Genomic DNA, 13,466 nt, shown 5'->3' on the forward strand with positions numbered 1-13,466 from the left:
AATTATTCATATAAAACTCTGACCTTTCATTTTATAGAAAAATCTTTGAGACAAGCACAATCCTAGTCATAAATCTCTGATAGTTTTGACAGCAACTTTTATGATATTGTTCTATTGTCTATTTTGGCTATTGTTTATAATGGGTGTGATCTGTTCAGATTTAGGGGAGATTAAATTGCAAGCCAGTAGTGCGTAAGTTATTGATAAGAATTCTGCTCCTGAAATTAAAAGACATGAGCTAGGTGTGGTGGCTCACACCCGTAATCCCAGCACTCTGGGAGGCCAAGGCAGGAGGACAGCTTGAGGCCAGGATTTTGAGACCCACCTGGGCAACACAGTGAGATCCCATCTCTCATTATTTTATTTTATTTATTTTTTTGTGACACCTAAAAGGCTTCCAGTATAGGTTAGCAGCCTTCCTCACTGGCATAAGAATCCCCACTTTTATATTTTGCTGATGGGTTAATTCTCTCTACTCAAAAGACTAAGGGGTAAGTCTTCAATAGTCCATGTCGGTTTAATATACACTTAAAAAAACACTCTAAAAATGAAAATACTGTTGTCCCATCCTCTATTTCTGTGTATAAAAATGTGAGTTTAACTTCCAATTCAGCAGTTCATCTTTTAAAATACATACATTGATTCACATGTTGTCTATCCACACAAGAAATTTGACTATGATGGTTCAAGTCAGTAAAATGCAGACAAACACATACCGAATCAATTAGAGGGATTTATTTTTTTCACTGAATTGACTGTTATTTGTCTGAACTCAATGACAAATCCCTCGAAATATGTGAAAACCCTGTTTTTAGGTACAGCTGTAATTTTATCTAGTCTAAATCTCTGAGCTATGATGATGCTTTTATACAAAGAAAAACTATTAACATTCACTCCATTTCAAATTCACAATTCAATCACATATTACTTTTACTCATAACACTGTTAAATTAAAAGATTAATTAGAAATGTATAAAAAATCATAAGGCTAGGGTTGAAAACAGTATTAGCATGTGTTTAGTGAACTATATTTCACTATTTAAAAAAAATTATACATTAAAAACTCCTGTAGCTTTTGCTACCTAGAGATCTATGGGCCATTATTTCTACATATTTCTAGTAAAATAATCATTTAGATAAAAATACCTCTAGACTGCTTAAATTTCCTAAAATACCTTGTGAATCAGTATAATATTTAGGAGAAAGAAGGCTGTTTGAGACCACCTCCTCTGTACCTCCAGATTAGGGAAATACAGAATAGTTAAAGAAAATTCAGCACCTTTTCAAGGTATCATTAAGCATCCCGATTGTTTGAAACGTTGCAACATTAATAATAATGTGTTAATGTTTTATAGATCACTTGATCTCTGAGATGGCACAGTCCCGGGTAGGTTGGTTTTGTTTGTGGGGGGGTGCGGGGCTGGGGTATGTAATTTAATTCAAGAACGTATCCGAGTCCTCGTGTTGCTAAAACGTAACGGTGTTTTCATCAGTGATGTACAGGTCACTGGCATGCAAGGATTAAAGAAACTTACCATCGAATACTTCCAGGGCATCGAATTGCTTTTCACTTTGAAACGTGTCCACGAAGATGGTGATGTTATAGTTCGGTTCCACCTTGATGCTCCAGGAGCACGTCTGCGAGTTGAAATAGTTGCCCGGGTACCCTGGGCTGAGGATGACTCCAGACGACTCTGTCCGGACTTCGTTTGCCGGGCACTGGGCTGAAGAGAGAAGCATCGGTGAAGGTTTGTGTTCACAAAAATCCCTCTATGCGCAAGCCGATGAAGAGAGGAAGCAATCTCATTGAGCTGTGAGCAAATTTAACACCAGATGCTAACACGGCAGGAGTGCGGCGGTGAACGGGAAGGAGTATTAGGCAGCTTTCCCGTCCGGTCCTGTCCCCTAAGCCTGCGCATTCCTGCAGCCCCTGTATCCCCGACGCACCTCAATCTGGGGCAGATGCCTTGTGGATTTCAGTATAGCATCCACGTTTTCCCAACGCAACTGCAAAGTAGTACCTCACCTTTCCAATACATACTAAAAATATGCTGACATTTTATGCAATAAAACAAAAATTGCATTTATTTCAGTGTTTTCTACACCTTACCCTCAGTGGATGCCTGAAACTGCGGACAGTACGGAACTCTATGTGCCCTGTGATTTTCCTATACAATCACGTTGTGTAGGGCAGGGAGCATACACTTCTGGATACAACAGACAGACGGAGGATTCAAGTGCCTGGTAGTCGGAGTGGAGCAGCGTGAGATTTCATCGCACTGCTCAGAATGGCAAGCAATTTAAAACGAATGAGTTGTTTATTTCTGCAACTTTTTGTTTAATATTTCCAACCATGGTGGACCACAGGCAAATGAAACTGCTGAAAGTGAAACGTCAGATAAGGGAGGCGGGGATTACTGTGCTTAGAATAATTAGATTTAAACATTTGCTGCGATTGCTTGGACCCTGGGAAAAGAGCGTAACTTGAAATTTAGAAAACATGTAGGTATAAGACCACCTATGATGAAGCATTTCATAGAATGCTTTAAATAAATATATATTTTAGGTGAGACTTTAAAAATATTTTTAATGATAAATTAACGGCAATAATATTAATATAAACAAAAATAGTCCTAACCAGAGCACACAGACTGAAACCCCTGAGTTAAAAGTACTATTTTCTCACGGGATGGTGGTCGGATCGCTTTGTAAGATTCATTACGCTCATCCAAAAGTGAGAATGCCGATACTTTAAGAAGAAAATAAAGAAATCAAGAGTGTGTGTCTGTGTCCACCTGTGCAGTCCAGGGCCCGGAGTTTTAGAAGCTCCACAGACCTGCCTTGACTTTGCAAGAAGAGCTTTTCCTGGCTCTGATGTAAATAGAGGGAAATATTATTATATAACAGCGACCCCTCAGGTGATGATTAGATACAACAGATGCAAATGTTTTTCTTAAATTGCAAAGCACTATCTGGGCACAAGGCGTTACAGGGATTAGGGATGATTAGACCCCTGCCTGCCTTTTCCTGACCTCAGAATGCTACCTGTTACTCTGCGGTAGTACACTGGAAAAATGCTTAGGCAATCTCCACCCCGTACATTTATGGGGACTGTGATTTTATCACCGCGGCTACAGTTATTAGATGGCATTGGAACTTCAGACCGTCTGGAAATGTGCGACCTGCCACTGAGTTGCTAAAATCCACCTGGAAAACCGTCAGCACCTCCCAGGGGCTGAAAGCAGCGCAGAGATTCCACATCAGAAGCAGCGTTTTACAGCCATTCTCATGCCTTTCATTTCTGAAATGCTAATTTTGATTCTTAGAGAAGACAAAATGAAAATATGAGCAAAATTATTTGTATCATTTTTCTTACAACATTTAATGATATTTTTTTCAGATCTGCGTATTGTTTTATAAATGCATTTGGATGTTTTTTCCCAGGAAACAAAGTGATTTTTTTCTTTTGGTTTCGCCCGGTTTGTCTTGCTCTTTCTTGCGCACCCATCCCTCCGTGCTCACCGCTACAAACTGTTGCTAGGAGCAACGCCCGCGCGGAGGGGGAGGATGCGAGGGCCCGTGTGCTCTCCCACGGCGGAGCTGCTCATTTCTCTGGCAGCAATTTTACATTAAGACACGCGCGGTTCTCCACAGGGGAGTCTGGGAGGCCTCCCTCCGCCGGGCAGCACCTGCTCAAGGCTCCTGCCAAAAACACACCTGAAAGCAGCCTGCCTCTCGCAGACATGGCTTCCGCTCCGAGCCATCGTCCCTCTGCACAGTGCTATTTCTTTAGCTTATTTTTGAAGAAAAATCAAACGTGGGGCTTACAACCCAAAGCGCCTTGTTTAATGCATCTTGCAGGCCTTCAGCAAAAGTAATACTAATATAAGATGAAGATTTGTAATATAGGATTAGTGACATGAATCGGGATTTACAAGTAATTAAGATTAATTCTTAAAAGCACCTGCAGGTAGGAGAGAGTTGCGGAAACTGAGAACACTCTGCCAACAGGTGGGAGAAGCTGCCACCCGAGCCCTGGTTACCGCGTGTGTGCGGAAGGCAGCCAGAGCTGGGCGGCTGCTTTTACGCAGCTTCCTTCTTTTGCTTTCCGTGGTGGTCATTATCTGAAGGTCATGATTCTCCTTAGTGTTCACTGATAATGTCTGCTTCTAATTTTTTTTAAAAAATTAATATTATGAAAACTACTGATGGGTCCCCATGGTTGACAGGACGAAGAAACCTGACATTGAAGCTTTCAACATCTGGCTCTACTTTCCAGCCCCACTCAGTATGTCTTCCCCCAAGACACCCTGAGAGCGCAGAGCCACCAGCCAGGAGCCACGGGCCCTTCTGCGTTTCCAAACCTTCGTTATTTCTCTTCCCTTTGTGAAATATTTCTCTTTCCTCAACATGAGAAATGTCGTTTATGTGATATCCCTTCCTCAGTTTTTTACTAAACAAAGGTAAATACCTAACACGGTAATGTCTGCCTATAAACGAGGAACAATTTACTCTCCTTGTCTCTCCCAAACCTGGGGCATTTTCAAAGTAGAACTTCTGAAAGCGTGCTTGTGACATTTGCAGAAGTGGCACTAACAGCCCGTACAACGTCCCCTCAAGAATTTACTGGGAGATCAGCCCCCACTGGAGCCCAATCAAATCAATCAAATAATAGAAAGGAACCTAAGGAGAGATTATAATTAAGTGCTTCAGTGATCATGGGTGTGACAAAAGACACCCTGATCTCTGTCCTCTGTCTTTAAGAGTCGTTCAGAGAATGACAACTGGCGTCACTCTCGGTTCTTTTTCAGCAAATCTACGGAATTGAGCAAGCAGAGAAGTGTGTCATGCTGTAATGTGATGGCTGGGAGGTCCGTAGGGCGTGGGAGTCTCTGGCACGAGTAAAGGAGGAGAGTTTTTGTGCTGAATGCTCCCTGCAACGTGTGTGGCAGCCGGGGCGATTTAGAGAACAGGACTCGTGTGGTGTTCATTTGCAGGCACGCGTCACTCACAATGGGGATGTGTTCTGAGAAATGTGTCCTCAGGCAACTTTGTCACTGTGCAAACATTACAGAGTGAGTGTGCTGACACCCTCCTAGATGGTGCACCCTCCTACACACCTGTCACTCCTGGGCCGCCAACCTGGGCAGCAGGTTGCTGCAATGTTCTACCGCGGTGCTGCTGTAATGCACCATGGCCCAGCAGGCAACCATAACAGAATGGTAAATATGTGTGTATCCAAACACACCTAAACACAGAAAGGCAATGCGTTGTGCTATGACATTACCACTGCTAGATGTCATCCACCAGGCGATGGGAATTCTTAGCTTCATCTTACGGGACCACGTTCCTACAGGTGGCCCATCGCTGACAAAAATGCGGTGTATGGCTGTGCCCCGTTCTTGGATTGCTATGATTTAAATTTCATTTAAGTAAGAACTAGGTTAATCTGGGGGGACGACATCATAAGAGCAGATTTTCTGTTTTTAGAGTAGCACATGAAATAAATATGTATGCCTTTCCTCACGTCTGAACCCTAACGCCACCTTTGCTTAGAGTCAGCTATGCTGAGAAATGTAAGGCCATGATTATGATCTTTGCAATAAAATGTACCTTAAGAAGGGGAAGATTTGCCTCAGCTCATTTTTATATAAAATGGCAAAGGATGAACACTTTCTATGCCCCCACCTTCAGGAGAAACATCTACAAGTAGATCACTGTTGCTCCTGTAACGTGGTAGAGAAGCTGGTTCTTTCTAAGAAGATAGTTTTTCAAGTCTTTTTTCTTTCAGTGATACTTTCAATGGTGTCTATTAAATGATATTTTAAAAAATAATCTAATTGCATTTGAATTGATTGAATCAATGCATTCAGACTCAAACCTTGTGCTTTTATTGTATGCTGTCTATGTTCTTGCACATGATCTACATACTTTAAAGGCATGTACATAAAACATGGGATGTGTGTGGTTCATCGTTTATAAAGTTTACACCAAAAATATTAAACACCTGCTCATTATATTCATGCCAAAGCATAAGGAAGAAACGAAGCTATGCTCAAATTTACCTTGAAATGCATCAAAAATATGAGATAACAGATGGTTAGAAAGATAACAGAGAGACAGAGGTGTGATAAAGGGAGTATTGTAAGTATTCATGGTGGAACCCAGGTGGTGGGTATTCGGGTGTTAGATTATTCAACTCTTAAAATCATTTCAACTTTGCTATATGTTGGAACGTTTTCATGATACATCGTTGTGGAAAAAAACATGGTTTCTTATTTTACGTGGCTTTGATTTATTTTCTAGGTCTAGCTAAAAAGAAAGGGCCGTTAGCAGGTTATTTTGATTGCAATGGGATCACAGCACAGACAGAGATTAAGTTCAGAGAAATTCAGATTGAGACAAAGAATACCGCTTTCCATGCTGGATAATGGACGTATTGCTAGCGTCCGGCTGCGCGTACCTTCGCACGTCGGGGGAGAGCCCTCAAACTGCAACTGGGCGCTCAGCTTGCAGGTCAGGGTGCCCGTCCCCACCAAGGTGTAGCCCGGGTGGCACTGGTACTGCACGGAGTCTCCTGCGGGGCCAACACCACAAACAAGGGAGTTGTGTTTCTGTGACATGCAGGGTGTGAACAGACAGACACGACTACTTCACGGATTAAGTCAACATGCAGACCTGTTTAGAAACAACGTCTGCATTTACTTCTCACCTGCTTAAAAAATAGCACTATTTTCAGTTCTTAATTTACAAAAATGCTATCTTAAACTTAACCGATATTAGTACAGAAATTACATGGCAGGTTTTTTCTTCCTTGAGTAATCCTTCTACGTTGGTTCCCCTTCCCCAATGACTACCAATTTTTTTTTTTTAATGAAATAGATGTGTATGATTTAAGCAAGTTTGAAGAGTAGGAGGGCTTTAGTGCACCCGGAGAGGGCTCGTCCATGACCTTGGCCTAATTAGCACAATGTTCCAACGCACTAAGCCGCTATAAGTACAGCAGGAATTGGGTCACATGGTCTGAAACCCCAGGTGACAATAGGATGGAGTTTTTTACTTGGGGCAGAGAAATCCCGGGTCACCGTAATTATATCACAAACATATGTCATGGCTACTTTCTCAATATGATCAGACGATTATCTAATGAATTATGCCATTAATATAAAATAGTAAAGCAGAATTTCTAAATATGATCATCGAATCTACTCTATTCTTATATTCCAGTTTCAATGAAAGGTCAGTGTTACACTAACCATTCTTTTAGACACAAATGTTAAGTTCTTTCTCAAGTGCCTGAACGTGTCCCCATACTTAAATGCAAGTATCTACCCAAGTCTGTCTCTGAAAACTTTATTTAAAAAAAATTAACTAGAAAATGTTATAGAGGAAAAAAAAATGCTCAAAATGAAAAAAGGAAAATTCAAATGGCAAAACAAAAATAAAACTTGGAAATAGGAAATAAAACCATTTTCTATGTGATACATGAATAAATTCCCAGCAATGCTTTAGGGATAGTTGTTTTCTGACAAATGACCTATTTGTTAGTCTAACTACTGCAGTCAGAGGTGGATATAAAAGTCAGGTTGAGTTCATGGTATTGTGAGGGGGGAAATGTTACCTATTTCAAAGTCGTCGTCCTCGGTGAGCATTTCTGCCTGGGGGACCGCTGGAGGAGGCGGGCATTTCTTGAGCTGAAATGCTACACGGTTGATGGGGAAAGAGATAATTGCAATTACATTTGCTGAATAAATACTCATTTTACCAAAAGAACCACATTCCTCTTAAAGTTGTTATCCTGCTCAAGTGCACTGAAATGTCTGTATTTATAAATTGCTGTTTTACAAAATTCTGAAGCTTCAGATGCTCATAGGATTAGTTAATGCCAAGTAATAAAGTGCAAGGGAAGAAAGTACACAATTAATAAAACATACAACATTTAAAGAAACCCATTTTACACATGTTTGGAATTCTGCAAGAGAAATGATTCGGCCCTGGCTCCCTGCCCATGTTCAGAGTTGACACGGTCTCCTGCGTCCCTTGTCCTCAGGGATTCCATGGGTGGCAGAGTCCCTGGCAGACTTTGTTCCCACGGTGCTTAGAGTTCGTTCTCAAGGTTATCAGAGCGTTGCTTTCGCTCCCTTTATAATTACCTGACATTTGCTACAACATCTCACCTGGACACACGGATGAGCAGATCTATAAAAGCTACTAAATGTATCTCAATGGGCTTCCTATCAGGGCGTCACTTGGAATACGTTTATCTTGGAATGAACCCAAGCGTGACAAGACAGGCTGTGAAATAATGAAGATGTCAGCACAGGATAAAGACCCCAGGAGACTCTGGCCTCCAACGCAGACACCCCCACAGGCTCTGCGCCGGCAGAGTCCAGGAACTTCGGCTGGAAACAAGGCGCGAATGACCACCACGTGAACCTCACGTGAAATTCTCCACCTTAATCAATGGGGTAAAAGAAACTGACCGTGAAAATTGAGGACAAAGAAGCCTCCGTTTGAGAAGTCGCTGTGGAACTTGAGCAGGACCTGGTTGGTGGAGCTGTAGGCCGTCTCGAGGGCTGTGTTGCCGCTGAAAACGCCCAGCTGCGGGGCATTCTGATCCGGGCCGTCCCTGGGAAAGACAGGAAGGTCGCTGGAGCAGACGTCTATTTAGTCATGAGTGCAGTTAGGGAAAACTTTGCTAATGAATTAAGATTTTTTTTACAAACAGTGACTCAGAACCTTTTTCTGGATCCTGTTTGGAAGGATCAGGACCTGTGATGCTCACACGTCGACTAAACTGTCTTTCCTTACGTCTGACGGTGGGCACCAACATGGATCGATTGTCGACACCCAACGATTCCACCTTCTAAACCTGGGAAACTGCACGTATGGTGGTGCTGTTGTTGTTTTGCATTTGGAACGGCAGTTTTGTGGGGTGACACAGTATTTCAAGTTCTCTGTTTCTCCTCATTCTCACGCCCACCGGCCCAGGTCATGACCGTCTCCCGCCCAGATCTACGTCCACAGCCTGCGCGGCCTCCTCCTCGCCTGCGTGACTGTGAGGCTCACAAAGTGCGCAGGTCGTTCTGCAGCCGACGTTTGGCCTCACACTCGCCTGCTCAGCACCCTCCCGCGGACCCGCACGGCTCAGAGTGACGCCCGAAAGCCCCACCCGATTCCTGCCATCTGCAGCTGCTGGGCACGTCCACTGCTGCCCCGCGGGTTCTGACAGGAGGTTTGCTGCACCGCACGCACGACATGCACACACACACACACACATGACACTCACCACACACACACACACACACACACACACACATACACCTACTCACCAGACACACGGATGCATAGACACTTCCCCACGCAGAAACACACACACACATACCCAGCCATACACTTACACGCACCACACACCATGCAGACTCACAGACATACACTCCTACACACACACACACACACACACACACAGACATGCAAACAGCCCTACATGCAGACACAGGAAAGGACGCGCATAGACACACACACACACACACATGCGCAGCTGCCACCTGCGATCACCCTTTGTGTTCCTGGCAGTGTACTCCAATGGCGCCTCTCTCCTGGTGCCCAGGGGACAGGTCCCCTCCCGTGCCAGCCCAGCGGGAGGATCAGCGCTGTGTCCCTACAAGCCCTCAGCACAGAGAGCGGCGGTGGAGGTGGCCCTGCCCTCCCCTCAGGGTGGCTCCGTGGGAAGAGCCAGCACTACAGACCCCACCATGTCCCTGTGTCACCCACAGAGGTCACGGAGGCGGCTCCGCAGCGTTTACAGCGGCGGACGGGACTCTCTGTGTGACCCTTTCTTCCATATTCCTAAAAGCGTCACATGATGGCAAAGGACCCTGCCAGCTATTCTTTCAGAAAATAAAAAACACACTTAAAAATGTAAAATGAAATAATCTTGGGACATTCTCACTTGTTAAAAACAATCCTGGATATTTCTACCATGTAGCAAAACCCAAATATGCTACGTGAAATTTATTCTCTATTTCTCCCGATTTCCTTGGTAAATTCCTTTCCGACTCGTCTGTTCTAAATACATCACCTGACAGATAAGAGGCGTATGAGTGCTGAATCAGGACAGGCTATCACAATTTCAGACTGCGCGTTGCGGGAAGTTCTCTCACCACACGGCAATGTAATCGTTGACGGCCTCCGTCTGCAGCAGGGTGAAGTTGATGTAGACCCCGTGCCCGGGCGGAACGGAGATGAGCCAGACGCAGTCCTTCAGGATGGGGTACTCGTCCGGAAAGCCGGGGGAGTAGATGGTGCCGTTCGGAGATGTCACGTTGTAGCCGCAGGGGGCTGAAAGGAAGCAAAGGAAACGCGAGCCCAAAATGGCTGATTTTAGAAAGTTAAGTATGTTTGTCTCCAAAGTCCCTCAGCCAAAATTCTCCCTTGGAAGAAATAATTGTGAACTATTTCTCGGCGGCTATTTTGTCAAGATCATTCCCCTGGAATCTGGGAACTTTAGAAGAATTATAATTCTAAGCTAAATTATCTCAGTTTTATTTAATATATTACCCAAATTTTCAAAATCCCCTTAGGATAAAGTCTTTCTCACATGATTAAAAAAAAAATCCTTAGTCAGTTATCACCTGTGACTGAGCTCAAAACCCACTGGACCATCCAGTGCAATGGATTAAGTGGAAATTATGCATAAATGTATGCATAATTTATATAATTTATATGCATAATATATGCATTTCTGAAGCCTATTTAAGCTGTCTAAGAGCGGCACCTAAGTCTATCTGCCTTGAAACAAAGACATTATCAGGTCCTCCCAGATCTATACCTGAAGAAACGAGATGAAATTATGTAAGTAGCGTTTTATTAAAGCATTTCCATTTCTTACTAATGTTCAATTACATAAAGAATCATAATACCCACTCTTATTTTTATGTTACTAAATAAATTGATGTTTATTGTTGCAATGACACTTATTTATGGGAAAATGGTACGAACAGGTATTAGTCTGAAGTGTGTCTTTAATTCAAATAACCGTGTAGTGCATCAAAGTCACGGACCCCACAGCTGGCAGATGTGGGCCAGTGTCTGTGACGAGCACGCATCTTCCAGGGCTGTCCAAGACTGCTGCAAAAGCTGTAGAACGTAGGTAGAGTGAAGAGGGCAAAACACATAAAAAGATAGAGCAGTTTAATATCAATTCCAGCTAGTGGCTGATGAAATGCCACACGGCACAATAGGAGACATGGCTGAGTTATCTGCACAGACGCATAATTAATTTCAAAGGAGGTAGAAAAAGCACCGGTGGAAAATGGACCGAACTGCCCCGAGATGTGGGTACATTTATCAGAAGAAGGGACTGTTGGAAGTTTCACAGCGTAATTACTGCTAGGCGGGGTTTGGCGTCAGACAAACCCGGATTTGTGACCTGGCAAAGCAAATCGTAACCCAGAGCCTCCACTGCTGTGAATTCCATGAGGTGAGGCCAGGAACACTCAGGCTTATGACCCGCAGAACAGGGCGGCCACCCACGCTGCTCTCACGACAGGATGCTTTTCCTCCCCTGCAGACGTCACACGAGCGTTCCCCTGCTTTCTCCTGCCTCGCTGCCAGGCTGAATTTGTTTCTTTCTTCAAAATTCAACTCCAATGTCACCCACTGCCTTCACCTCCTCCTTGAAGTCCTCCCTGGTTGCTCTGGGCTCTGGAGGGCCAGGTCTGCTCACAGAGCATGCAGCTGTAGTTCCACCCTCAGCCCTGGAAGGCAGGGACCGAGTCTCCTCCCGCGGCCACAACCTCCTTTCCTCAACCGCCTCTGTCCGCCTCAGATCCTGACAAACACTCGACGATGAATTGAGAATGAACAGAAAACGCTTCATGAATAAACACTCTGAGGCCGCTAGGCTGACACCCCTCATTCATGCCTCGGTGCTACTCATTTAGTGTTGGCACAACTCTAAGGCCTCCCTTTTGCATTTGTGCTTTTGGAGTTGAACCTCATGGCTGCATAACGACATTATGTGTAGCAGCACCCCTCCCGCTGAGAAAACAACGCAAAAACCATAGTTCCCACCTCTTAAAGGGCGAAATAAATGATGGGGTGAATTTTTGGTGGACACAGCCCTCGCATCCGGTATTTTGTTGTTTCACTTAACAGCCCCACGACATTGAGGGAGTCAGCAATGCTCGCCGCGGTTTATCTACGGAGTGCAAACAACACATCCTTTCCTTCACTCACTCAGCAAGTGTTTACTGGGCGCCGACTGTGTACCGGGTGTGAGCTCAGGGCTGGGGCTAGCGGTGAGCCGGAGAGACCTCGTCCTGCCTTTGCAGACCTTGCTGAAGAGTGATGAAGAGGGATACTCAACAAACACTAAATAAGTATAAAATTCTCCTGGTGCAAGTGCTGTGAAGGACAGGAACAGACCGACGCTCCTGGTCGCGTAAGATGATAACATTCTATCGTAAGGTTCTCTCAGAGCGGAGTTCTGTCGCCCTCCCGCTGTATGGTCTAGAGATGAAAAAAGAGGAACCTAAAAAAACAACAGTCAAAGTGTCCTCTCCCATCTCCTCCGGCCTGATCTTTATCTGGTTCCAGAGAAGTCTTTATGCTCCCCGCAGTGCATCAAAGGCGCCTCTGGATCTGGTCTGGGCAGCGTCTGCCCGAGCTCCGCAGAGACGTGGATGTGTGATCAGGCCCGGCTGGAGGTGCACCGTCCGGCCTTCCTCCCCGCAGGCAGGTTCAAAGCGGAGACGGGAGTGCGATCGAGGATGAGGCTCTGCGGAGCACAGCGGGTCCCTCCCAGCTGCGCACCTGCCTGCCCGGGACTCCGGTGCAAGCGCGACGGGGAAGACATCCCGCTGAGGATGACAGCATCGGCGTGATGGAGCAGCCACGCTCTCCTCCGCCGGGGAGAGCCGCTAAGCGAGCAGAAGCGCGCTCATTTGCATGTTCGTGGGTACACGGATGCTAAGAGCAAGGAGATCAGGCTGGGAGAGAGGACTGCTGGGCAGGACGAGGGGAGAATGTTCTCAAGTTACTGTGCGTGTTTTTTTCCAGAGAGAAATAAGCACATAAAGGTGATGATCAAATCCTAGAGCCTATGCTGAAGGGAGGGAGGTGACATCTAACGTGAAAGTCCCTCCTAGGTGCCCTCTCTCCCCGTCCCCGCCCACAGCCGGGATCACCACCGCCTGGGGTAGACGTCACTGTGACGTGGAAAGGGAAAGCTTTTAACACATAATTGTTTTCTGCATAAAAATGCAAATTGATTTAACATCCACTTGTGAAGACTGACGCTTTAAGATTTAGAATTCTTGTATTAATCGTGTGTATTAATTCTCATATTAGTTGTATTAATTGATTTTTAATAAAGACACCCAGAGGTTATTCAAAGTATCTATGTTTTCTTCTGAAGTCTGCAGGGCTGGACCTTTGAGGACAGTTTTTCAGGAAACTTCCCC

The 13,466-nt window shown here is 44.7% G+C and overlaps 1 protein-coding gene across 1 annotated transcript in view; it reads right to left on the bottom strand.

Moving 5' to 3' along the window:
* CSMD1 (CUB and Sushi multiple domains 1) overlaps positions 1–13,466 on the bottom strand; it is a 1,519,798-nt gene that overhangs the window by 88,524 nt on the left and 1,417,808 nt on the right. Inside the window, 5 exon segments of the mRNA XM_012645868.1 lie at positions 1,536–1,724; positions 6,464–6,577; positions 7,622–7,702; positions 8,484–8,629; positions 10,164–10,341. Of these exon segments, the coding sequence (XP_012501322.1) occupies positions 1,536–1,724; positions 6,464–6,577; positions 7,622–7,702; positions 8,484–8,629; positions 10,164–10,341 (708 nt within the window).

Source organism: Propithecus coquereli, unplaced genomic scaffold (assembly GCF_000956105.1).
Source record: "Propithecus coquereli isolate 6110/MARCELLA unplaced genomic scaffold, Pcoq_1.0 Scaffold238, whole genome shotgun sequence".
Classification (NCBI taxonomy): Eukaryota; Metazoa; Chordata; class Mammalia; order Primates; family Indriidae; genus Propithecus; species Propithecus coquereli.